This window comes from Pectinophora gossypiella, chromosome 19 (genome assembly GCF_024362695.1).
Source record: "Pectinophora gossypiella chromosome 19, ilPecGoss1.1, whole genome shotgun sequence".
NCBI lineage: Eukaryota > Metazoa > Arthropoda > Insecta > Lepidoptera > Gelechiidae > Pectinophora > Pectinophora gossypiella.
In genome coordinates this window covers 6,543,100-6,569,498 of record NC_065422.1, presented here as the reverse complement: position 1 = coordinate 6,569,498, position 26,399 = coordinate 6,543,100, and the positions used below count along the sequence as shown (strand labels likewise).

Here is a 26,399-nt window from a genome sequence, read left to right as displayed (position 1 = left end):
ATATTAGCAGCTCTTACATTCTAGTTGACTTAGGGATGTTATTGGTCATACCAGAGTGTCCAACACATATCCTGGCCCACCGTAACTGAAGGTTTGAACCGTATCTTGTATCGTGTCTTCGTCCAGAACAGGTACGTAACTGTCTTGCAACAATATTGGTTGTCTGCTTGACGCTTCGTTCAGTTGCCTCTCTAGAATCGTATTCTGCAAATCCTCCTCTTCTAATTCTAAGGTCAATTCGTCGAGGAGCTTCATTCTGTCCTGGATTTCCCTGTCGACATTCGCTAGTTCGTTATTATTGACTTGCATCTCTTTAGCGCTTCCAGCTAACTCTTCTTCGATTTTGTCGATCAGCATTCTTACTTGGGAGACGTTCTCGCAACTGTTCGCTTTGTTTTCGTCCATATATCGTTTGACTTTCGCCGTCAAACGAACGACTAGCTCCTCTTCTCTGTGCAGTCGCTTGTTTATGATGGCCAGCTTCTCCAAAAGCTCGACTTCTTCTCGTATCCTGGTCAACTCGTCAGATGACACATCAGAATCCGTGTCGGTGGTATGCGTTTGCTTCAGTCTTTCAGAGTTTACTTGGCATATATCTGTCAATTCTTTAGTGAAGTAGTGTTCCCTCATGAGGTGTCTTTCTCTTCTGGATTTGTGTTTGGTGTGTCGTCGCGGGGGGGTTCCTGAGCCGACTCCTACGCCGCTGTCGCTGTTCCCGGCTTGACTGTCGTTGACATCACAGTTCCGCCCCAGGTCTCGAAGGTAGGACTCCAGAAGGTAGTTAGTTCCATGCTTCTCCATCCGACTTTTGTGTGTTTGGTCTTCCAACTGATCGATCAGTTTTTCTTGTTCTCTGTAAATAAGAATTTTCAAGTGAATTTTCAGATGTAATGTAATCAACTTTTCATAGCAAGACATTGTTCTACTTGTCGAATAAGGTTGTTTCTAAGGTAGGAAATTAAATAAATCATTTTTTGAAAACCGGCAAAACCCTGTAGTCCCCTCCAGCGATGTCCCCTGGGAATTTACTTCCTCCTTATCACCGGAGAGGTGACAATAACTACGATCTCCGAACAATATGGAGTAAGTATAACATCTTCTCTCTGTTCTACTTCATAAAACTGTTGTCTAAAATGTTTGTTTGCTAGATCACTTCTAATACAAAAAGTACTGTTCAAACATAATACTGTTGTTTATATGTATCCCTTTGTTTTATCTAACCTAAAACATTCATCTTAGGGTTAGGTTTAAGTAAGTAAAAAATATACTTTTTAGGGTTAGGTAAGATAAATAAACGGGTAAGGTTAGATAAAAAAAGGTTAGGGTGGATCAAAAAATTTTTACTGTAAATATCCCAGCTGCGGGACTACTGGAAAAAAATCAAATCAAGAGAATAATGAAAAATGTAAATATTATAATTGTACCTGAGCTTGTCAAGCTGCTGATGTATAGTCCGGCTCTGGTGCTGTATGACGGACACGAGCCTGGCAGCGGGGTCGCCACGCGGGGGTGGCGTGCCAGGCCTGCGCTCGCGCCGCCGTCGCCCGCTTCGGCTGCCCGCGTCACTATCTCGGCCAGAGTCGTCTTCGCCGCCGCTTGACACTCTTCGGAGGGCTAGACGGACCTGCAAGATTTTGTAAATGAGTATGGTAATCGCAAAAGGGTTCTGGGGCCTTATTTTTGAATTGCTCGCCTTCAACTCGTGTACGAAAATATACAGGCTGTTGGTGACATTGTAACGAATACTTTGAGGGATGATTCAGGCCATGGATTGTTTACAGAGGTTTCTTTTTGTACCTATTAATTTAATTCTTGGGCCTAACAGGATAACTTAATATAATTTATAGACTAGTTCACCGCAATTTGCAACGGAATATAATAATGTTAGATACGTCGGTGGAAACTGCTTTGGCTTAATGTGTTTAATTATAAGTTTATATCTTTAAGTATCTTATTGTGTAAGCTGTTTGTTTCCTTAATAAAGAAAAAAAAATGATTCTGAGTTGATATCAAGTGGAATTTTCCGTAGCAAAAGTATTATGGAACGGAAAATAATACTAAATACTTAATAAAGCCACTAAAACTTTTCCTGTCGGAAAGTGAAGAGTAAGAGGTATGATTCAGCTCATTATTCTGAGTTAAATCAAGTGGAATTTTCCATTGAAAATAATTTATAAAAACACCCACCACTATTCGTAGGTTGTTACGTCGACGAGTAAAGCTCTTGGATATCATAGGCATTTTTGGATATTACAGGAGTGTGTTTATGTGTGTAATTGACAACCGTACTCTACTCACCTCGTGTCTAGCGTCCCCCCAGGCAGCCAGCACGTGTAACACTGGCACGTCTGGAGGTAGAGGTCGCTCCACGCCGCGCCACCGCTCTGCCAACACCCATTCGCTGTGGTCGCTCGCACCGCCAGCTGAAACAAACAGACGTTTATTCTACAACACTACTTTAGCCATAGCCATTGTGGAGCTCGGTGGCACAGCGGTTAACGCGCTCGGTCTGCGATTGTTGAAGTTTAGCAACTTTCGCAATGGCCGGTCACAGGATGGGTGACCACAAAAAAAAAAGTTTTCATCTCGAGCTACTCCGTGCTTCGGAAGGCACGTTAAGCCGTTGGTCCCGGCTGCATTAGCAGTCGTTAATAACCATCAATCCGCACTGGGCCCGCGTGGTGGTTTAAGGCCCGATCTCCCTATCCATCCATACGGAAGGCCCGTGCCCCAGCAGTGGGGACGTTAATGGGCTGGTGATGATGACACACACACTATATAAGATCCGAAACTGCATTTACTAAAATTATATACTCTACCTAAAGGTTGCCTGGAAGAAAGTGTTGTTGTATGTACCAATTATTTAAACGTAATTGTTTATGTAAGTAACATGTTTCTCTTGTTGCAATGAAGAGTTATTGTATTGTGTTTAGTTATATGAAAATTCAGTCTAACAGCCTCCATGGTCTAGTGGTTAGAACATTTGAGCTCACGATCTGGAGGTCTAGGTTCGATTCGCAATGGGGACACAATCACTTTGTGAGACTGTCCTTTTTTGGCTAGGAGATTGCAGGCTGATTCACATGGTTGTTCGAAAAAGTAAGACGATACCTGTTTCGGAAGGCACGTTAGTGAAGCTGTTGTCTCGGGCTACTAGCTCAAATGCCTCCACCCCCCTCCGTTTGATTGAGAGGAGACCTGTGCCCAGCAGTGGGACGTATATACGCTGTTTATGATTATTATGACCATTATTCTCCGCCCTCACCTTCAGGCGCGTCATGCAGCGCGCGCACGATGTCCGCGCACGTGGTATGCGCACGCACACCCCGCACCCACAACTTCTGTCCGCGCGCGATCACCCCCACCTCCTCGTCGCTGTAGTCTGATGACGACGCCTCCATCACGACTCCTGAGGGCAAAGGAATATTATGATGATGAGTGGCTTGAAGGTTTGAACAAAATCTACAATAAATTACTCGTAAGAAAAGAGACATTAACATAAATGAAATAGACTTTAAAAGTCCCACAGCTGAGCTCAGGTCTCGTGTGAATCAACCGGAGGGGATATGGACCACATTCCACGCTTGTTTTTTTCGAGGCGTGTTTTTTTGGCTAACCCGGGACCAACGGCTTAATGTGCCTTCCGAAGCATGATCAACCTGCAATGTCCTAGCCTCACAAACTGATTTCGACAATCGTATATCGAACCCGGACCTCCAGATCGTGAGCCTACGCTCTAACCATTACACCATGAGGTTGAAGTATCTAAACATTGTGTAAGTATTTTGTATTATTGTGTTATAAATCCATGCTACTTTTTAGGGAAAAAATAGGGCAGTGGTTTCCCTCTTGCCTTCCGTCCCGCAGTACTCTGTGACTCAAGTGGGATGGCGCCCAGAGTAGGTATAGTCTATTACAAAGCTATACTAGGACTCCTGTCCTCCGCTTCTGAATAGTACTGACTACTGCTGCCCTCTGTCAGGAAAGTAGCATGGAAAATGCTGCACCGACAAGAGCGTGGCTCTTAAATTGATGATGATGATGCTTTGCCATTAGGTACAATTTGGTGAAGAAATGATGCGGTTGTATGTTTTCAGTTCACTACAAGCTTATGCCACAGAAATTAATTAACCTTTGCCTTATTGACTGAAGTTAACATGTTATGTTGTGGGTTATTAAGGTCAGAGGTTAGGTAAATTAGGTGTCCCTAGGAAGCAGAGAAATCGCATTGAACACGTAGAAACCTATAGTCCACCGATTTAGTCAATGTGCGCGCGATAGAATTTAAGTAAAGTATGAAACTTCAAAGGAAAGTATTCCCCGTAAAAGCTCATCATCATCATCATCATCAGCCCATTAACGTCCTCACTGCTGGGGCACGGGCCTTCCCTACGGATGGATAGGGAGAACGGGCCTTAAACCATCACGCGGGCCCAGTGCAGATTGATGGTTATTAACGACTGCTACTGCAGCCGGGACCAACGGCTTAACTTGCCTTCCGAAGCACGGAGGAGCTCGAGATGAAAACTTTTTTTTTGCGGTCACGATCCTATGACCGGCCTTTGCGAAAGTTGCTTAACTTCAACAATCGCAGACCGAGCGCGTTTACCGCTGCGCCACCGAGCTCCTCAAAAGCCTCCTCCTCCGTAAAAGCTATTACACGCTCAAAATACAAAACAATTTCGAAGGCAAAGCATATCCGCAATGTTCCCTAACAAAACATAGCACCTACCTAGTTGCATAAGTTTGCACAATTTTGGGGTTGGGCCGCGCCTGGCACTAGCGGGTGAGGCCGGAGGGGGGTTTGCTAGCCATTACCGGTCTACACCAGTCTATTTCAGGAAATAACCGCCCTTAACCAGTTTCCACCGGCGAACTCCGGAATCTTGCATAATAATGCAGGCAAAATGCAACTTTATAGCCACGGATGTTTATGATGTGGATTACAAATTAGGTAGGTAGGTAGGTATGTGTTTTTAAAACAGGGGGAATAAAGTTAATAGAGGCTAATTATTTTTAATGAGAATGGTTTACGTTACGTACATACAGGGTGTTGGTGACATCGTAACGAAAACTTTGAGGGGTGATTCACACCACGTTTCTGAGTTGACATCAAGTGGAATTTTCCATCGCAAAAGTATGGATTTCGTAGACTGTTTAAAATTACATTTTTGACGAAGCCTATGGTGGATGTCTAGTCTTTTTTTTAATGTAACCTAATTATTCATTAAGTAAATAAAAAAAAATCTAATCTATATTATATAGATAGAAGCAAAAGGTTACTCACTGACTTGAGTCACCACGAAATTTCAGAAACTACAAATGCTAGAAGTCTCAAATTTTGTATGGGGGTCCCTTTTAGAACGTAGATGCTCACTAAGACGGGACTTTGCGAAATTAAACCCTTAAGGGGGTAGAAAGGGGTGGTAAAAATTTGTATGAAACTTCACGCGAACGAACGTCGCGGGTAACAGTTGGTTCTACATAAACAGTCTATACACGTCCCACTGCTGGGCACAGGCCTCCCCTCAATCAACCGGAGGGGGTATGGAGCATACTCCACTGCGTGTTCTAAATAAAAATAAATTAATAAATTCTTTTTATGCGTGTGTTGCCAGTAAAAAAATAATTACTACGAAATCTCGGCGTTGTAGTTGAAATAGCGCATAAAAGGTGTAATAAAAATAATAAATCCGCGTGGTAGCGGGTGGTATTCGAGTGTTCGTGACCTACCATCATTATTCGCTTCCGGCCCCAGGGGTAGGGCTGGGGGGTGGCATTTGCCGCCGCGCCCGTATATGGGTTTGATGGTGTTTTTGTATTACGTAAAGTTTATTATGTAAAGTTCTATTTAGCGTATTTTTTGAATCGCGTGCCCTCTGTTGCGGCTTTCGGCGTTTGCTAAGTTTTTCTTGTCATTTCTTCTCCTATGGGAACGTTGTCGAAATCAGTCAGACTGTCCTTTGTTTTGTTTGACTTTGCAGCCTTGAATCACCTGATTGTCCGAGAAAATAAGATGATTCCGTTCTTCGTTAGGGCACGTTAAGCCATTGGTCCCTAAAGTCCCCCGGCTATTAGCCGTAAAAACGCCTCCAACAACCTGCAGTGTAGTAGCGTACCCACTTCGGTTGATTGTGTGGCCTGTGCCCAGCAGTGGGCTGTATATAGGCTGTTTATGTTTTTATTTTCTTCTCCTCAGCCATAACACCTTGCGAAATCACGTAAGTAGATTAAAAAATGTTAAAGTAAACTTCAACAAGTTTATCCACGATAATTACGACGGCTTGGACGCGATGATAAGCCCAAAGTAAGACCGAGGGGGTGAGGTAAACCTGGCTCATGCGCTGGTGGGGAGCAGAGACTTGCCATTCTATACATAGTATTATTCCTTATTCTGTACCCCCAGTTAATACCTGTCACATTTCCCGCCAATTAGTTCACCTGAGCTAATAATATGAGCATATTATAACCTGCAATTTCCTGGCCAACTAAACCTGGCAACCCTGACTCCAGGTGGCCACCCCAGGTGCAGACTGGTTGCAGATTAGTGATGTTCCCGCGACCTACAGATTGCCGCGTTCAGGTTTAGATAGTGATGTACTAAGGTCGGGTATTGTATCGATATTGATGCTAATTCCTGCAGACGCCATCTAATTTTATTTTAAGTTATACCTGTCATTTTCTTATCCGCCGAAAAGGAAAGGGACGGACGATTGTCAACAAGTTAATTTTAAAACGAATGAATAAACCGGGCGAAAGTAAGAAATAAAGGGTAAATAGTCCTCAGTTTCTCCGGCAAAGTAGTGAATGCCATCCAAGGAAAATCTACAATCGTTACACATAAAAAAACACAGAGTATAAACCGACTAAGGAATAACGTCTATTCCAACATGATCTATCTGTACTAGGGGTCTAAAAAGGCTACACTACGCTGATCACCTGATTGTCCAAAGAGTAAGATTATCCGTGCTTCGGAAGGCACGTTAAGTCGTTGGTCCCAGTTACTACTTACTGATGTAAGTAAGTAGTCGTTACATACCCTACCCTGACGCCAGGGTTGATGAGGTTGGTAATTCACCTCACAACCCACACGATAGAAGAAGAAGTTCAATAGTGTGACTGCGTTGTTTTCTGTGGCATATTCTGGCTACCCCGACAGGGATTGTGGGCGTGACCTACGCCTGTAAACCATCAATAAAAACCCCGTAACTCTAATCTAAAACTTCTTATTGCCTCTCAAAGGAAGTGCGCCAACTAAGTATTACATTAGCCTATCGACCAGGCGCATCTCTAACTCGTTACGAGCAAATTATCAGTAGCCGCGTAATAACAGGAGCCGCGATCTGCGCACCCGCAGCACGCAAGGACGTGCGAAATTAGCCCGGACACACGGCCGGGGAGAAATGTGATCTTCTTATTTTTTTAAACGACTTCAGACAAAAAGAAGATTATGAATTTGACATGAAAACCAATGATGAAACAACGTTTGTTCGAGTTTAATAAAAACCACGTCACTGATCACCTAATTGTTCAGAAGTAAGATGATCCGTGCTTCGGAAGGCACGTTAAACCGTCGGTCCCGGTTACTACTTACTGATGTCAGTACGTAGTCGTTACTTGAGTCGCGTCAGGGGCCGTTAGCGGCTCAGTAATAACCCTGATACCAGGGTTGATAGGGTTGGTCATCCACCTAACAACCCACACGATAGAAGAAGAATGAAAAGCAGTTCGCCAACCGCTTTATCTGTGTGTAGAATCATCAATACAAACTGCACAAAATAAATAATAAGACTTGTAAACAAAGGAAGATAGGCTTAATCATGTCGAACAAAAAATATGACCGAACAGGATACAGGTAAACTGCAGGTTTGCTGCAAAAAGGTCTGGGTTTGAGCCTCCGAGGTATAAAGTGATTAGAATATTTACCTCTATACCAGTTCTGAAGGGCCAGCTGTGAGCATATTGTGGTTCTAATGGTGTTTAATGAGTGGGTTGATTTGTAGAGGAATATAGAGAGGAAATAAATGGGTGAATATCGAAATGTGCCAAGTTTGGTGGGGAACTTTCATACTATTTTTTCGTGAAAAATTGGGTTGAGAAAAATGACGGAACCAAATTTTTCACGAAAAAATAATAATTATGAAAGTTCGCCACCAAACTTGGCACATTTCGATATTCACCCATTTATTCCCTCTCTATATTCCTCTTGACAAATTTTGAGATTCACCCAAATGGGTGAATCTCAAAATGTCAAGTTTGGTGGCGAAATTTCATATTATATTATTTTTTCGTGAAAAATTGCGTACCGACATGAAAAAGATCCAAAAGGATCCTCGGTTCCGACATGAAAAAGGAATTTTTCAATTCCCAATTTTCCCAATTTCCCCAATTTTTCACGAAAAAATTATATGACAGTCGCCACCAAACTTGACACATTTTGATATTCACCCAAATATAGATGTTGCCAGAATGAGGGACTATCCATGCTAAGTTCCCAAAAAAACATAGATGCCCAGATTTATCGTGATAATTACCTATTTTCTCATTGCTCGGGTACGTAATTATTCAAAAATATTATTTAATAGTAGATGCATTTGTAAAAACAAATCCAGTAAGTACAGGCCTAAACCAATAATTGTCGAATTTGTTTTCGAATTCATGTTTGGATTATAATTAATTATCACGTGCTCAGCGGTGAAGGAAAACATCGTAAGGAGACCCATATTCCTGAGAAATGCATTTTCAGAGGTGTTTGACCTAACCGGAATGAGCTGGTTTTCCCTTCGCTGGTTGGAAGGTCAGACAGGCAGTCGCTTCTGTAAAAAACCGGACCTGTCAAATCTTCAGGTTAGGTAAACGGACCCTGTGGAAACGGGATAATGCTAAGGAGATGATGATCAGAGGCATTTGTAAAAATAATTGTTGGATCAGATCTGTATAGAATTTTGTTGCTAATTAATATAATAATAATGGGTAGAAGATGTGTTGTGCCTGGGTATAAACTCTTGACCATGACTTTCTGGATGAGAAGATCTGGAGACCTAAAACACAGGGTGCTTATCTCAGTTTGGGCTCCACCATCTACAAATATTACCATGTGTTTTGTAGAGGAAATGAAGATTTTTACTTACTTACATAGAAGTAAAATATTCTTTGTGAATATGTTAATAACAATAATTATGTCTACGTAATTAACCGCAACACAAGTGTGAATAAATCCATTAATAAATATCTCATGTAATTTATCATTCAGGAATGATAAAGTGTTCCATACAAGAATATTGTTGTTCTAACAAACGTTTGGAATACCTAGATAACTATCTACGCATAAAAATGTTGCAATTAAATGCGAGAAGATTTTTTTTTATTACAAGGTTAGGTTTGAAAAATGAGAACCCTACCCATCATAAAACTAATTTAAGAACCACGCTTTTATCGGTGTAGCATTCTCTATTGTTATCTTTCAAAGGCCATATCATATCATTTAAAAAAATGCATTTAATTAATTTTATTGGAACTAACAGCTAATTCTACTAAGAAGTTAATGCCATATGCTGAGGGCCTCAGGGTGCCCAGTTGGGTGCGGAATCCCGGTATTGGGCGTCGTCTGAGAGAAAAATCGATTAGCAAACACAAATCGGTTGAAGACGGCATAGGCCAGGATAGGCAGACAGTCCCAATGCTGGGCACAGACCTCCCCTCGATTAACCGGAAGGTGTAAGTGTGGAAATGTTTGAGCTAATCACCTGGGACCTACGGCTTAACGTGTCGGCGGAAGCAAGGAATCACCTTACTTCTCCTGACAATCAGGTGATTCAAACCTGCGATATCCTAGCCAAACAAAGTGATTTCGAAAATGTCTCCATAGGGAATCGAACCCGGACCTCCATCCAGATTGTGAGCCTCTCTAGCTAGACCATGGAGGCTGTTATTGTAAATGACAAAAAATCTTCCCAAAGACAACAATACCATCCGGATTTCCAGCGAAACATCAATGACTGGGAAGTACTAAGTGCTAAGGTATCGATGAAGCGTCATCAAAAAACTGATGCCGTCAACCCTTTAAAAAACTTAGCGGGTTTTTGTCCACCATTGTGATGGAAGGCTTAGACAATTATGGGAGTTCCGCGATATACGTCCCAGACGCTGCTTATTGTTCCCAGGAACGGAGTTAGTCATGAGCTTTATGGTGATGACCCCCTATAAAATACCACCGTACCGAATACTGAGCGGAACGATTCCAACCATGATTCTGAGTTGAAATTTTCCACCGCAAAACTATGAAACTGAAAATAATTTAAAAAAACACTAACATTTTCATGAATTTAGCAACGGAAAATTATTCTTGACTCAGAATCATGAGCTCATCCCCTTCAGTATTCGTTACGGTGTCACTAACACCCTTTTTTAAATGGACTATAAATTCTGCATAACATATCTATCCATAAAGTTTGCTTACCACGGCTATCTCTTAAACACCACTATTTGGCTGAATTTCAGAGAAATATAGGTACCTAATTTCTTGTTTCATACTTTTTCGAGCGTAATTTTTCCGTAGTCAAGTTTTAGTTTTAAACTTTTATTTTTATATTTTACATATTCATGAGCCGTGGTAACCCAGTTGCTTCTCACTTTGAGGTCGCAGGTTCGAATCCAGCACAGGCCTTAACTAATGATTGTCGAATTTGTTTTCGAATTCATCTTTGGCTCATAAATGATTATCGCGTGCTCATCGGTGAAGGAAAACATCTTGAGGAAACCCACATTCCCGGGAAATGCATTTTCGGAGGTATGTGACCTAACTTGTATTGGGCTGGTTTTCCCTTCGCTTTGGAAGGTCAGACAGGCAGTCGCTTTTGTAAAAAACCGGACAATTATTCAAATCATTAGGTCAGGTAAACGGACCCTGTGAAAAACAGGATAATGCTAGGGGGATGGATTTTTAAATTTTTCGTAAATATTTCGGCCCTACAGGCTGTGTTCCCGCGGCATATTTCTATAAGAACTCTGTGGTCAACATCTATTATAACCCAGGTTGATAAGCATCAAAGAACATTAAAAGTTTCTTTCTGTCCCTAGCCGTGTATAGAAAGGAAACTAATCATAAAAAGAAAATAAAACTGCAATTATTTTTCTAACATAACTACCGTATAACTACCCCAATTCCATGGTAGTTAAAAACAGTAGCAATTTGGCTCGTGCCAGGCAAGTAATCGTTATTCCAAAAAAAAAGAAAGATTTTCGTAGTTCCGAGAACTCTGAAATCAAATATTATACTTATCTTGTGCGCTAGGCTTACTCTTTTGAGCTTTTTTCTAATTTTGAGATAATTAAACTTCTTTGTTTTAGTGAGGTTATTTTCTGATAATACCGCCAGTGGTTAATAATAGTTTACCTAATAATATATTTACACCTACTTATAATTACTTTTCTGTTGAACTAAAGTCAAAGACGGATAAGTAAATAAGTAAATACTTACCTATTTTTAAAAATAAAGAGTTTAATTTATTTTGTAATTTGTGGTTGAATAAACATATATTCTGTTTATTTATTAAGGTTGCCTGGAAGAGACTGCTACTTAGCAATAAGTCCGCCTATTTTCCACTCTTAATTTCTCTTTTGTTTTTGTATCTGTTTTCCTGTCTGTGCTATAAAGTCTTTGTTATGTTGTGTTATGCAACAGAAAGCTTGGTGAGGCGTGGGTACTTTGTTCATCTAGTGACGGATGTACCTCTGACTACCCCAATTGGGTTATAGTCGTGAACTTATGCTGTTATGTTATGCGTGTTAAGTTACGTACATTATTCACGATGTGTTTGGATTTTTAAGTTGATTTATTTTGTGCTGTATTTTAGAATTAAAATTATTAATGAGTAACAAATTTTATATGACTTGGGTTATAAATAAACTTAACTATCAAACACATAACCTGCCTTTATGCTTCGCCACAGTCGGGTAAACAATAAAGACCCCTACCGCAACTCCGTCCCTGTGCCCGCAGGCCCAGTTAGAAACAGTAACATCTACGATAAGGGCTAATGTAGCTTTAATGTTGACGTTATCATTTTTAGTCTAGTAGAAGTGATTGTTTGTCGAAACTCACCCGCTAACGATGTGAACGCACCTTAATCACCTCGTCGACTGTACAATAAAATGTAGTGACATGTGTTCCCGGCATACATGATGAAAAAATAACTTTGTGATCCCTAGTTTGGTTAGGACACATTGTAATGTACCCTACATAAACAGCCCATATACGTCCCAGTGCTGGGCACAGGCCTCCCCTCAAACAACCGGAGGGGGTATGAAGTATACTCCACCACGCTGCTCCACTGCGGGTTGGTGGAGGTGTTTTTACGGCTAATAGCCGGGACCAACGGCTTAACGTGCCCTCCGAAACACGGAATCATCTAACTTTTTCGGACAATCAGGTGATTCAAGCCTGAAAAGTCCTTACCAAACAAAGGACAGTCTCACAAAGTGATTTCGACAATGTCCCCATCGGGAATCGAACCCGGACCTCCAGATCGTGAGCCTAACGCTCTAACCACTAGACCACGGAGGCTGTTTCGTGAGCACAACGTTCAACCACTGGACCACGGAGGCCTTCTGGAGATTTTCTGGAGTGTAAACAAGATTTTCAATGAACTTAAGTGCCTATTTGTCATCTTTGGCTTGTCATAGAGTCTTACATGATGGCCTTACGGCCTTCTGACATTAAGTTCATGACAAATTATCAGTGACAAGTATAATGAGTGTATTGCGAATTGACTACAAGTTTGTCATCTTACGACGTATTGTTCTGTCTACCCGTGTAGGGCATACAGGTTGGATTTTGATAAAGTATGGGTGAGCACTTTAAGGTGATGCATTTCAGTCAGCTAGGTAACGCTGCGTCAGCAGATGGCGTTACTTCTGCAGTTTTCGTATTTTTTTCCATTTATTCGTTTAGTGTTGAGTTCTGACCCAGTGAAATGTTAGGTGGCGAAATCTTACATACATTATCTTTAAGTTAAGCTACAATTTTAAAGTATTTACTGCAGATATCATATTAAAACATTGCATCAAAAGTTGGTGTCATTTCAATTTGTGTACAAACACGAAGCTGTCACACACACATGCGAACTAGGTTAGCTATTAAAAGAGATGCATAATTTGAAGTCTACTTCTAACTTCTAAATGGCGCATTTGGTAAAGCAGTCGCCGCCATTCTTAAGTTTCACGGTTCAAACCCAAGTGCATGTTTTAATTGTTTTTACTTTTTGTATTTTTTTTTACAATTGAATTTGGCGAACCCGTCTATTTGTTACGGAATTTTCAAAAAGTATCACTTTTACCAATAATATTATAATTATACAATAATGTACTTTGCATTAAAGTACCTTCCGTAATTTCCGTATTTTTTATTTTGTAAATTTCTAACAGGCATTAATCGCATCAGTGAACATGCGGCTAACTAAAAAACTACTGAACCGATTTTCATACGGTTTTCACCAATGAGTAGAGTGATTCATGGGCGTGCTTTAGGGTATATAATTTATACAAGTATTTTTTTTTTTGTATAAAATGGTTCAAAAATGATGATGAATGTCAAACATAATTATCGTTACAAATATAGCCGACTTGGAGCTTTCGGCGAAAACGCTGCCTGAGCCCATTGAGATATAACAAAACAATGTATGATTGAATTGTTCCTTTTTTGTAGGTCTACCGAAAAGTCCACAATATGTCATAATAATTATATTGTGTATAAAGAATTGTGTATATGTATTGTATGATTTTACAAATAACGATCACAGTACAGTAATAATAAGGTAGATTTTTCCTAAATTGCGTCGGTTCAAACTTTGACGCACAGGACGTCCCGCAAGCACGGCGCTGATGTCGCAGTATCCGCATATAATTATTATGACTTGTCATTTAGTTCCAATAAAATCCGCGGGACTTCATACGTATGTCAGTGACAGCTGGTTATAGCATGCGGGACACTTAGCAGCTAATCGAATTCTATGTTGTTTTCGCGCCCAGTCCAGACGACTTGCAGCGCATTTCTGGACTTATATTTACGCGTGGTGTTTATTGTTAGGTTAGTTAGTTCAGGTTAGGACGTCTTTTTTTAACGAGGACGTTAAAAAAAGACGAGGCTGGGACGTATTGAAGTAGTATTTCCATATATACGCGGCCTGAAATGGGCTGTTTCGGGGACCTGAACTGGTTGCTGTCGAACTTATTATCACGTTTTCTTGATTAAAATTCATAAATAAGTCAAATAGAAAAAAGATTTTCGTTAGTTTTAGATCTGTCATGATGTCTGTGATGTTTGTTTATTATACATAAGAATTTCAAAATTTATCTTATTTTTTTTCCCAAAGGGCAAGGCAAAGGGAACTATGCCCATACAGCCATGTCTTGTGTTTTTTTTTCTTGATGATGATTAATGAAATGATGAAACCTAAGCCCCCACACAGACTCGTACTCCGAACCCCAAACGAAGTAAGCGGCTTGTTGGCGCAAAGCGAAAATAGATAGGTACACTTTGTTTATTGAATATTCCGATTTAATAATACTATCGGGAATGTTTTCCGACTAACTTAATGTGATCATTAACCACAAAACACCACTTCGTATTGATTATTTAGATTATTCAATGAAGAAAGCAACCTTCCCATTCCCGGTCCCACCAAAAAGTCCGCGGCAAAGAGAATATAAATAAATCTGTATGTTGGATGGAAAAACAATTAATTATAAATGACTACTATTTAGGCCGGCAAATGCAACAACTTTTTTTTTGATTTGGTTTTCCCCGAAGGGTAAGGCAAAATGAACTATGCCCATACAGCCATTTCATTTTATGTATTGATTTTTTATTATAATATATGTCCTCTTTTAAAACACGGTACTTACCCATTATTTAAAAATGTTTAAATAATATGCGTTAAAACAAAAATATTTTTCCAATATTCCTTTTCTCAGATTGTAGTACTTTTAGTTTTTATTTATTCATACAAAATCTCTTTATAAATTGTCACTGACATTCTTATTACACTTGTCAAGTAGTCAAAGCCTTTAGAGAAAAAAAAACTATCACGCACACAAACTAACATTGACACCACTACACGCTCAGCAAATACACTGTAATCTGCACCACTACAAATGTAGAATTGATCAAAATTGAGGGTCTGAAATATGGTACTTCTCGTATTCGGATCCAAAATTTTTGTTAGTTTGCGAAAATAATACACCAAAATATTACTATTTATCGGTTTTATAACAATATTCCTCTATCCGTTTTCCTGTAGCCCTGCATCAACTTTTGTATGGAAAACGAATCACCTTAAAGACAGACAATAGACTCTTCAAATCAGTTACTATTTTCTAAACGTCAGAGCAAGATTTTACTATAATGGAATTTGTATGAAAACGTACACTGTTATATGACGTTATTGAAAAACGTCATAATGTAATGTATCGATAGATATCGAACTTATTATTGCGTTTGTCTGAATTAAAAATACTTAATAAATTAATTAGTTACAAATAAAATGTTATGTTAGTTACCCACTAGGGTCGATTAACTCTTTCATATATAATCCCCTCAGATGACGCCATGAGCCGAGGTTCACGCCCAACTGGGACCCTCAAGCCTTTTGTACCGGGTGAGAGCCCAGCGCTCCCCATTTGTCCGGCCAAGTTGTTAATGCCATTTGTGGCAAGTCTACAATAAGTCACGTCAAAAAAGCTAGTTCGAAAACCGCAATTTCATAGGTAACGACCTAACATCGTTAACCACAGAACCTCAACCACACATAAGAAAAACATCCATCTTACCCTCAAACGGGTAAGACAAAGAGCGAGCATTCAATATGCCTCCGTTATACTCCATTACATATGCCGCCCATAGCCAGCCGATGATTTAACAGTACACCAACAATAACATAACTGTCAACTTAATACGTTGCCTGGTGTAAGTTGTAAGCGATAAGGACGGTTGCCGCTTGAGGCGTAAACGTTTAATGTAGTTTTTTTTAACCCCCGACGCAAAAACGACGGGGTGTTGACGTGTCTGTGTAAATGTGTATGTGTCTGTCTGTGACATCGTAGCTCCCAAACGGATGATCCGATTTTAATGCGGCTTTTTTTGTTTGAAAGGTATATCAGTCGAGAGTGTTCTTAGCTATGTTTGGTGGAAATCGGTTCAGATCTTCAAGGTCATCAGGTCGTTTGTTAAGTGTGATAGGAATGTTACACGCTCAGTTTGCTTGCATGTGGGATAAGTTATTTTTTGCTTTTTATAGGGTTTAGCATTTTTAACCTTTTGTCATAATAATTGAGGTTTTTCTTTTTGGTCGGGGTTTTTAAAATTTTTAATTTAATGTTATTGTAAACACATTTCAAGCTCCAGGATACGGAAGTTCCAGGATGTTTTAAAGAAAGGCCAGGTCATGAGTTATCTAAACCGGCGAGCTTGAGGTCTTGCGATGAGAATGGAAGAAGCAAGTGGTCTGTCCGTAGTCCCTGCCTACCCCAGAATTAGGCGTGATGTTATGTAAGTACAGTCATGAGCAATGTCATGTTCCCACTTTAGAACCCTGTCGCACTATCATATTTGACATTTAATGAGGCTTACGGTTTAATTTGTCAAAAAAGCTAATGTGACATGGTTGCTAAGTGTATACATATTACTCGTGACCGTATGTTCAATTCAAGTTCATTAATTTTAAACTATTAGTGTGAGACCTAATACTATAAGGTCTAGAAGACCTAGAATAACTTTAGGACATGGCTCATGTTACGACTTCTTACTTTGTGAAGCAATTCATCTAAGAAAGCAATATTGCTATTTGTCATTTTTTTTGCATTGCGCACTTACTTGTATATACGCAATTGTCAAATTGCAATATTGCTTTCTTAGATGGATTGTTTCGATGTAGCCATTTTAACCCCCTAGGTTACCTTCCCAAGTTATTAGTGAGCTGCTCTTTTAAATAAGTAATTCTCGATCGCCGTCCATACCTTAATCCATACTTTAACTCGTGAGGAATAATCCACGTATTTGTTGTAAGACAATGCGACGGGAAGTGCATGAATATGGATGGCGATATATCCATATGGATGTACTATACGGCGCAGGCGCAGGTCGCACGAGCTGTCACTGACACTAAAGTTCTGGCGCCATCTCTTGTTCCGTTCTGGCAGTACCGGTGGTTGTGACACACGGATATATATAGTTGATTAAGATTCTAATATACTATTAGGAGTAGTTTGATTAGCTTTGACAGTTGGACAGAAAGAGAGTATAGTGCGAAAGAGACATCCTCCTGTCCTTACCTCACTCTAAGTGAAGTCAAATTAAAAAAAAAAACAAAATTATTTATTTGCTCAATAAAGGTTTACAATAAATGTGAGAATCTCATGTTTTGCCGCAATTTGGCATACAAAAATTATATACCAAGCACACAACACGGAACAACATGTATTCCTTTCTTTTTCTGTATTCATCTCTGTTCTTCCATTCATCTATGTTAATCGTCTTCTCCGTAATTACATCTTTCACTCACATATCTTTAGTCACACAACCCCTCCACACTTTTTGGGTCACCCCCTACCTTTACATTCATACACACCACTTTCCTCGTATAATGCTTTTCATCCCTCCTCATTGCCATGGGCACCAATGGTACGATTATGGTATGGAAGCTTGGCAGCTAACCTGTTGCTCCTCATTTAAAAAAAATGACAGCTGTCATACTAGTCAATCTATTTTTATTGGAGCAAAGTTTGCTCTACCGGCGAGCATGCATGAAAACTTGCAAGAATGGAAGAAACGACAGTGGTGTGTCAGAATCTGCCTACCCCAACGGGAAATAGGCGTGTTCTTATTCAAATTCAAAAATATCTTTATTCAGTAGGTAACATAGACACTTTGAATCGTCAATTTTTACATAACGAACGTCTCATCCGCCTAAAACTACTGCAGCTTCTCAGTAGTTTATGTATGTGTATGTAAGTATAGCGCTGCGGTGTTAATTAAAAATATATCACGGATTTAGAAATTACTTGACAGAGAGGAGGCGAAGTAGGTATACCAGAGTCTTACCAAGAGGATCCGAATACAGTGGTCTTCGTACTCATCATCCCCCCCCCCCCCCCAGCATTATCACGTTTTTCACAGGGTGCGCTTACCTAACGTGAAGACTTGACAGGTCCGGTTTTATACAAAAGCGACTGCCTGTTTGACCCTCCAATCCGCGAAAGGAAGGGGGTACTATGATGGGAAGTAAGTTATATCACTATAATATCGCTATCGAACCTGTAACTTCTTTATACCGTATCCATGTGTTCTGTCTTTATGTTGATTTTTGACCTCCAGATCGTGAGCCAAGCGCTTTAATCGAGCCCTACTATTTTATCTAATCTACTAAATAAACACATCACGTTTCTAACTCAGTATACTTCTACTGGTAATAAAATAAAACGCGCCTTTTTCTCTTCATGTTGCGATTTATGATTCAATTCGTGGCCTTGCGTGGAATACCTGTTTACTTTTACCTTGAAGTGTCCTAGTCCCACAACTATAATAATAAATATCTTGCCGACAGAACTGTCGCCCTATTTCATTGCTATACCACTGATTAATGTTTAGTGTACCAGTTTTTATGCTTAGATAAGTTTTGCGACGCGAATAGTGTTTTATGTTGCCAGTTTTCTAGACACTGTTAATCTTATTTTACAATACCAAACGTGCATAATTCAGGTTGTTAGTGGCATCGTAACGAAAACTTTGAAGGATGTTTCAGGCCATGTTTCTGAGTTAATATCAAGTGGAGTTTTCCGTCGAAAAAGTATGGAACTGAAAATAATTAAAAAAATACAAACACTTTCATGAATTTTCCGACAGGAAATTCCACTTGATATCAACTCAGAATCATGGTCTGAATCATCCCCCTCAGTAATAGTTACGTTGTCACTAACATCAATACCTACTTGTATGGCTATCTGTTTGTACTTGCGCGGTGTGTAAGTGACATCGTAACGAATACTGAGAGGGATGACTCAGATTTTCCATTGCATAAATATATGTATAATTAAAAATAATTTAAAAAACTAAAAAGTCATGAATTTTGCGACGGAAAATTCTACTTGACATGAACTGAGAATCATGGTCTGAAGCACAAACGCGTACTAAATATTGTGGCATAAGTTTCAGAATGATAGTTGTAGCCGTTAACGAGATATAGAAATACACCAATGGTTTTGAGGATGGCCGGTGTATGAGACATACCATTTAGCGCTCATAGCTTTTAAGTACAAATATTTATTGTCTTAGCACATTTCACCACAAATTTCGTACAATCTTCCTGTTTATATTTTACTACATAGACGGGCCTGGCTTCAACATTATAGAAGTTAACAACTATATTCGCAACTGGACTAGTCAGAGTACATCCATCGCAAGATAAACTAACTAACCACGTTTCTTAGAGATTTTTGGTATGTTTTTGTAGGTTTTTTTGGTGTATTACGACATGTAACCAGGAGGTCTTAAGTGCAACTAGTTAATTTATTACTTTTCCAGAAACTGATTGGACTTTTGCAGCTTATCGTACATATCTTACACATCCGTGTGTCTCAAATACAAACGTATAATTAAAGGTGACGGCACCAGCTTCTTGTATTAACGAGAATCGCGTTAATTGTATAATGACACAAACACGAGAGATTCACATGGATAACACGCGATTCTTTGTCTATGGTTTAGTGTCTATATTGCCACAAAATCATAATCAAATCAACCGAGCCGTGGTAGCCAAGTTGGTAGAACGCTTGCCTCTCACTTTGAGATCGCAGGTTCGAATCCAGCACAGGCCTAAACCAATGATTGTCGAATTTGTTTTCGAATTCATGTTTGGATCATAAATTATTATCACCAACTCAGCGGCGAAGGAAAACATCGTGAGGTAACCCACATTCCCGAGAAATGCAATTTTCGGAGGTATATGACCTAACCTGTATTGAGCTGGTTTTCCCTTAGGAGGAAGGTGCAGGTCGTGTCGTATCAGGCGGTGAAGGATTTGGCGGGAAGAAGAGAGGAATGGCGATTACTCCACCGACAAGAGCGCAGCTCTTAAATAAAGAGAGAGAGAGAGTATCTATTTGTTTCTTTAAGAGGGGAGTCTTCAAGGCTAGGGCGAATAGGCATTTACCAGGTAAATGTGTTGTTGCCAGCAACCGAATCCCGAATGATTATCCGCTGGTGGTGCACGCAACCATGACGTCATAGTGAGATAGGGCAGTGTGGCAGGTGTATTAACCAAGGTATGTTTAACTTAAAAGTTAGTTTCAAGAGTTAGTGAGTTACCTACCGACTTTCAAGTTATATATTCAACTAAATACTTACTACATAAACAGCCTATACACGTCCCACTGCTGGGCACAGGCCTCCCCTCAATCAACCGGAGGGGGTATTAAGCATACTCCACCACGCTGCTCCAATGCGGGTCGGTGGAGGTGTTTTTACGGCTAATAGCCGGCACCAACGACTTAACGTGCCCCCCGAAACACGGAATCATCTTACTGTTAAGGACTTTTCAGGCTTGAATCACCTGATTCACTAAAAAAAAAGGACAGTCTCACAAAGTGATTTCGACAAGGGCCCCACCGGGAATCAAACCCGGACCTCCAGATCGTGAGCCTAACGCTCTAACCACTAGACCACGGAGGCTGCTAAATACTAATTGTGCTTAAATATTAGAAAATTGAAATGGAGAACAATCCTGTTACATAAATGATACCCACCCATGTAATACCTTAACCACTTGTAACTTTGCACTAAATGAATAAGAATATGAATGAAATGCTAACTTAACAATGCAACTGGTGGTCTAATCGTTTCTTCTGTAATCTTCTGCATTCTTCTGTTCTTCTTCCGGATGAATGCGACATCGAAACGCTGAGGCATCAGGAAATTCACGGGTATGAATCACAACTCCTGTGAATTCTCCCAGTGCCAAGGCGCAACGTTGTCTATGTTCTACTTTTTCTCTTCTTTTCTTCTCAATTCTTCTTCTTTTGTATTCTTCCTTCGAAGTATCTTTCAAATATTTAAATTTTAATGTACATTGAGTGTATGTAACACTCACGCCTATTTCCCACCGGAGTAAGCAGAGACTACGGAATTCCATTTGCTTAGATCCTGACATACTTCTCTTGCTTCCTCCACATTCATCAATCGTTTCATACACGCCGCGCCGGTTCGGAGTAGATCGATATGGCCCTTAGTCTACATTTTAAAATCTCAAACAACCGTTTCACAGGACATTTATTAGGTTACAATAAAAAAACAAAATACAAGAAACGTATTTTTTTCCAATGTTTTTACAACAATATTTATACGGGCGTACCTTATGTAAGTACCAATGTAATTCCCACAAGAAAAACGAATCAATTTAAGTATTGTCGCGGGGTCTGTGGTTTACCGCAAATTTCCGTACCGTAATTTTTAGGTATCGAATTTACTGTTATCATACCGCAAATTATGTAGTACCCGACTGCAGTGGCGATGGTCATCCGTTTGATGAGGTGTGATACCGGTATGATTACCGTAACAGTTTTTTTTACATCAGCTGCTTACGTTAAATATATAAAATCAATAAGTTAAAAATATATTTTGTGGTTACTTACCTCATGCGTAAAAGGATCTGCGTTTTCGGATTGACCTGAAACCAAGAGAAAGAATATTACTTATATTTATCATAAAATAAACAGAATAATGGTGCTGATTCCGATACACACCATCATCGTCATCATCAGCCGTACGACGCCCACTGCTGGGCATAGGCCTCCCCCAAGGATCTCCACGACGATCGGTCCTGCGCTCCACACCATCTAAGTTTATTTTAAGTTATACCTGTCATTTTCTTATCATATAATAACATACCTATCTAGTTATGGTGCTTCTGCACTGTAATGTCTTGAAATTAAATAAATAAATAAATAAAATTATAAACTATATTTTCAAGGCCAGAGTGAACAAGCACCTTCTGGGCGAGCTCGCTGAATCTTAGGTCTCGTCAATGCCTTCGGTCAAATCTGGGGCCAAGAGCTAACCCATACATAAAAACATAAACAGCCTATATACGCCCCACTGCTGGGCACAGGCCTCCCCTCAATCAACCGGAGGGGGTATGGAGCATACTCCACCACGCTGCTCCGATGCGGGTTGGTGGAGGTGTTTTTACGGCTAATAGCCGGGACCAACGGCTTAACGTGCCCTCCGAAGCACGGAATCATCTTACTTTTTCGGACAATCAGGTGATTCAAGCCTGAAAAGTCCTTACCAAACAAAGGACAGTCTCACAAAGTGATTTCGACAATGTCCCCATCGGGAATCGAACCCGGGCCTCCAGATCGTGAGCCTAACGCTCTAACCACTAGACCACGAAGAGCAAACCCATCCAAAGTAAAAAAAATAAATATATCAGCAACTTGGATATACTTATAGCCATAAAATGCCTTATTCAATACTTCGTTCGTCTTCACCGGAAGTGACATATTGTAAAGATATGTTGCGAGTAGATCAAGTAACTCACAAATGAATCTACTTTGGCCATAATTTATGTGATTCCCACATAAATATTAATTTATTTAATGAGCTACCGTTTCCATACTAACTTGTAATGTAATTAACATAAAATTAAGTCATTACACTTGCAAGTTACTAAACGTTGGGTGAATAACGTTCATTTTCACGTAATTTATGACAGAGATTTTAATAAAGTTATATCTTTAAGTGCCTCGACCAGTGATATGACGTTCCCGGGAATTTTCATTGTGGTTCTAAAAAATTTAATTGAAAATAGTTTAAAAACACTAATATTTAAAATTTAGCGTCGGAAAAATCCACTTGATATTAAGAATCATGGTCTGAATCATCCTCCTTACAATTAGTTGCGATAACATTCTGTATACGAAGTAGAAAATCAAAACAAATCACAGAACTAAATTACAACAATCAGACATAACACATGAATACATTACAACTTGGGCGGCCTTCTTTTTTGAAAATCAGAGTAGATATAACATAAAAGACACCATAATAACTTACTTGTCACTCCAAAACCATTTTCAAATAACTCTAATGTAGAATAGGTAAGCTTCACTATTTTATTTATACCTAAACAATTACCACCCCATTAATAAGTAAACTATTAAAAGCAAACCGTATACCTAACACCTAAAGTACAATTTTCAATGCCAAATGTGTGTTGGTATTCAGTTGCTGGGCAACGAACCTAATACATTAGAAAAACAGCGATGTTATTATCAGGGTCGGATTTGGTCGAACCAGCGCCCCGGACGGCACTAATTTTGGCACTTCTAAACTTCTTTTTCTATCCTGTGGTTTGTCATGTGGATTACCGTCGTCTGTTTTTCCAACTCGTTATATTCTGAAAGCCTTATACGCTAGAGTGAATAGGCATTTGCTTGGTAAGTGTGATCCACCCTAGACCAAATCGTTACTTACCATCAGGTGAGATTGTGGTCAAAAACCTATATTATAAAAAAAAACCAACCTCATCAACTCTGTTAACAGGCAAAGGCCCCTGACATCGCTTATGTAACGACTAGGTACTTACTTACCAATCAACCAACGGCCTCTGGGATTAATCATATTTAATATTCTGTTTAGAATTTAGTATCACGTAGTAATTATTATGTAATCTGTGGCATCACCGCTATGCTTCATTTTTGTACTTAAGTATATTAATTAAACTACTGATTAAGAAAAATTGTATCCTAGACGAATATATATTTTATATCTTTAACACACGCCTAAGACAATACGCACTGGTATAAAGCAGTAGGTAAGTGTAGGTACTATCTCCACTGAAAATTTTATAAATTAATTATTGTATGAAATGTACAAGCCTACTAACTTCTTACTTAGAGAAGTACTTATTTAATCAAATAAAATAAAACATAGTGGCATGAGATCTGGACCATTGTAGACGGCGATACGACTCGCCACTTAGGTATCACGTTAGTCTAACAGAAAGCTCGGTGAGGTGTGGGTACTTAATCCATCTTGCGATGCATGTACCTCTGACTACCCTAATTGGGATATAGTCACGAGTGCAAGTTCGGTACCAGGGTTCGTAACGGCGCGAGACAAAAGTCGGTGAACTGTAGGCCCACAAGACGTAACACTTGACTAATAAAACTTTTTTCCTGACATGTTTAAGTTACAGCCCTGTTACAGTTCTGGCATTTCACGCCTAAATCCGGGTCTGACTACCTGGCTACGACGAATTAAAGGGAAATGATTTCCAACATGTATCGTTATATATAGTACTTATGTAGCTATTGACGCAATTATAATACGGTCTATTTGTGGAATATAAACTGTTCGTTCTTAACTTCAAGCGGCAGCGGTTTGACTTTTTTTTTTTGACGTGAATTATTGCAGATTATTGGCATTAACTACTTGACCAGACAAATGGGCAACGCTGAAGGCTCACTCCCGGTACAACGTTTAAGACAAGAGGTCTGAGGGTACCCAGTTGGGTGCGAACCTCGGCTCAGGCCGTCGTCTGAGAGGAAAAAGAGAGGGAATCATGTTTTCAAATACAGTTAATTTCTAGCTTAGATATCTTTTGCATAAGATGTTTTAATAAAGATTTACTGAATTTACTTCTATTGCACTCCTGTTGGCTCTCACGGTAATCGAGCCGCGCGCGACGCGAATTATATCGAGGCTTTCGACCAGCTGTTTGACGTCCATCTACGTAGATAGCATTTGTATCGTTTATTGGTTAATTTCTTTAACTTTTCCTACATTAATTTCTTCCAAACGAGCATAGACTACTTTTTTGGAAATCTAAACATACATACATTATATAAGGCCACGCTTATTTCCTACCGGGGTAAGCAGAGACTATGGAATTCCATATTATTATGCTTCGATCCTGACACACTTCTCTTGCTTCCTTCACATTCATCAATCGTTTCATACACGCGCGCCGGTTCAGTGTACATCGTACTAAACTAAAATAAAAACAGTTAAAACCACTCTAGTCTAGTGTCGCAGTTATCAGATCCCGGCAGCGATAGACCGGGTCACGTGATCCGTTCCCGGCTGGTCAATTTGTTTAATTACTTGGGGTGGCTTGGGAAATTGTAACGGACGGAATTGTAGTGGGCGATTGTGGGAAAGAATAAAAAAAAATGGTCTAAGCGTCTTCAAGCGTACAGGGTGGGTTAACAATAAGGTTTATTTTGCAGGTATGAAGGTAGGTAGGTACCTAGAAAAATATCGTTTATATTTTCTTTGGACCTGCAAATAACTACTTTAGAAGTTTACATTGAATAATACTTATCATCACTATATTATATATATCACCTTAGCGTTATCCCGTTTTCACAGGGTCCCCTTACCTAACCTGAAGATTTGACAGGTCCTGTTTTTTACCTTCTAACCCGCGAAGGGCTAACCATTGCGTTTCTCGGGTATGTTTCCTCACGATGTTTTCTTTCACCGCTAAGCACGTTATAATCATTTATGATACACGTTTCACATTTTAATAATAATATTTAAATAAAAAGCCCGAGTTATTCATTCATTTTAATAATTAACAGTTGTCAATCCCCGTCCCTTTCCTTTTCGGCGGATAAGAAAGAAAATGACGGGTATAACTTAAAATAAAATTAGGAGGTGTCTGCAGGAATCGGGGCCAATGTCGGTTGTTTGTTTATTAGAAGGCTTAATTTTTAAAAGATATCACTTTGCCTTATCATCGTCATCATCACCAATTTAAGAGCCACGCTCTTGTCGGTGCAGCATTTTCCATGCTACTTTTTTAGGGAAAAATAGGGCAGTGGTTTCCCTCTTGCCTTTCGCCCTGCAGTACTCTGTCTGACGCAAGTGGGATGGCGCCCAGAGTAGTCTATTACAAAGCCATACTAGGACTCCTGTCCTCCGCCTCTGAATAGTACTGACAGTTACTGCTGCCCTCTACACTTTGCCTTATATTCAACCTAAAAACAAAATGTAATTCAAGCAACCCCAAATGAATGTTTTACCGTAGTTCAAAGGCGTTTAATTACTTATACAATAATGATAAGGCGCTACTTGAATTTCGTCATGGAACCATTATACCTACGTACATAAATCATTCTCACCTTTTTCCACTATAAAAACTAAAAACACTAAGCAGCAAGTTGCGTGTTAAAAATCACGACGAAAATTGCCACCCCGTCCCCTTACATCCCCTCAGGGGGTGACACCCCACCCATTGACCCCCTAACTAAACTAGGGTACCCGTAAATGTCCCCTAGTTGTCCTATTGTTATCAAAGGATTGGATTTAGGGCGGCTTTTGTGATGATAGTAAACTATACAGT

The 26,399-nt window shown here is 39.7% G+C and overlaps 1 protein-coding gene across 2 annotated transcripts in view; it reads right to left on the bottom strand.

The window, feature by feature from the left end:
- Positions 1-26,399, bottom strand: part of LOC126375513 (ras association domain-containing protein 10) — a 146,117-nt gene continuing 119,718 nt past the window's right edge. For both annotated transcript variants that reach the window (XM_050022478.1, XM_050022479.1), the window contains 5 exons: positions 21,682-21,716; positions 3,266-3,409; positions 2,299-2,423; positions 1,425-1,624; positions 1-853 (listed from right to left, as the gene is read on the bottom strand). In XM_050022478.1, coding sequence (XP_049878435.1) covers positions 46-853; positions 1,425-1,624; positions 2,299-2,423; positions 3,266-3,401 — 1,269 coding nt within the window. In that variant the 5' untranslated portion in view covers positions 3,402-3,409; positions 21,682-21,716 and the 3' untranslated portion in view covers positions 1-45. The remainder of the gene's footprint in view (positions 854-1,424; positions 1,625-2,298; positions 2,424-3,265; positions 3,410-21,681; positions 21,717-26,399) is intronic.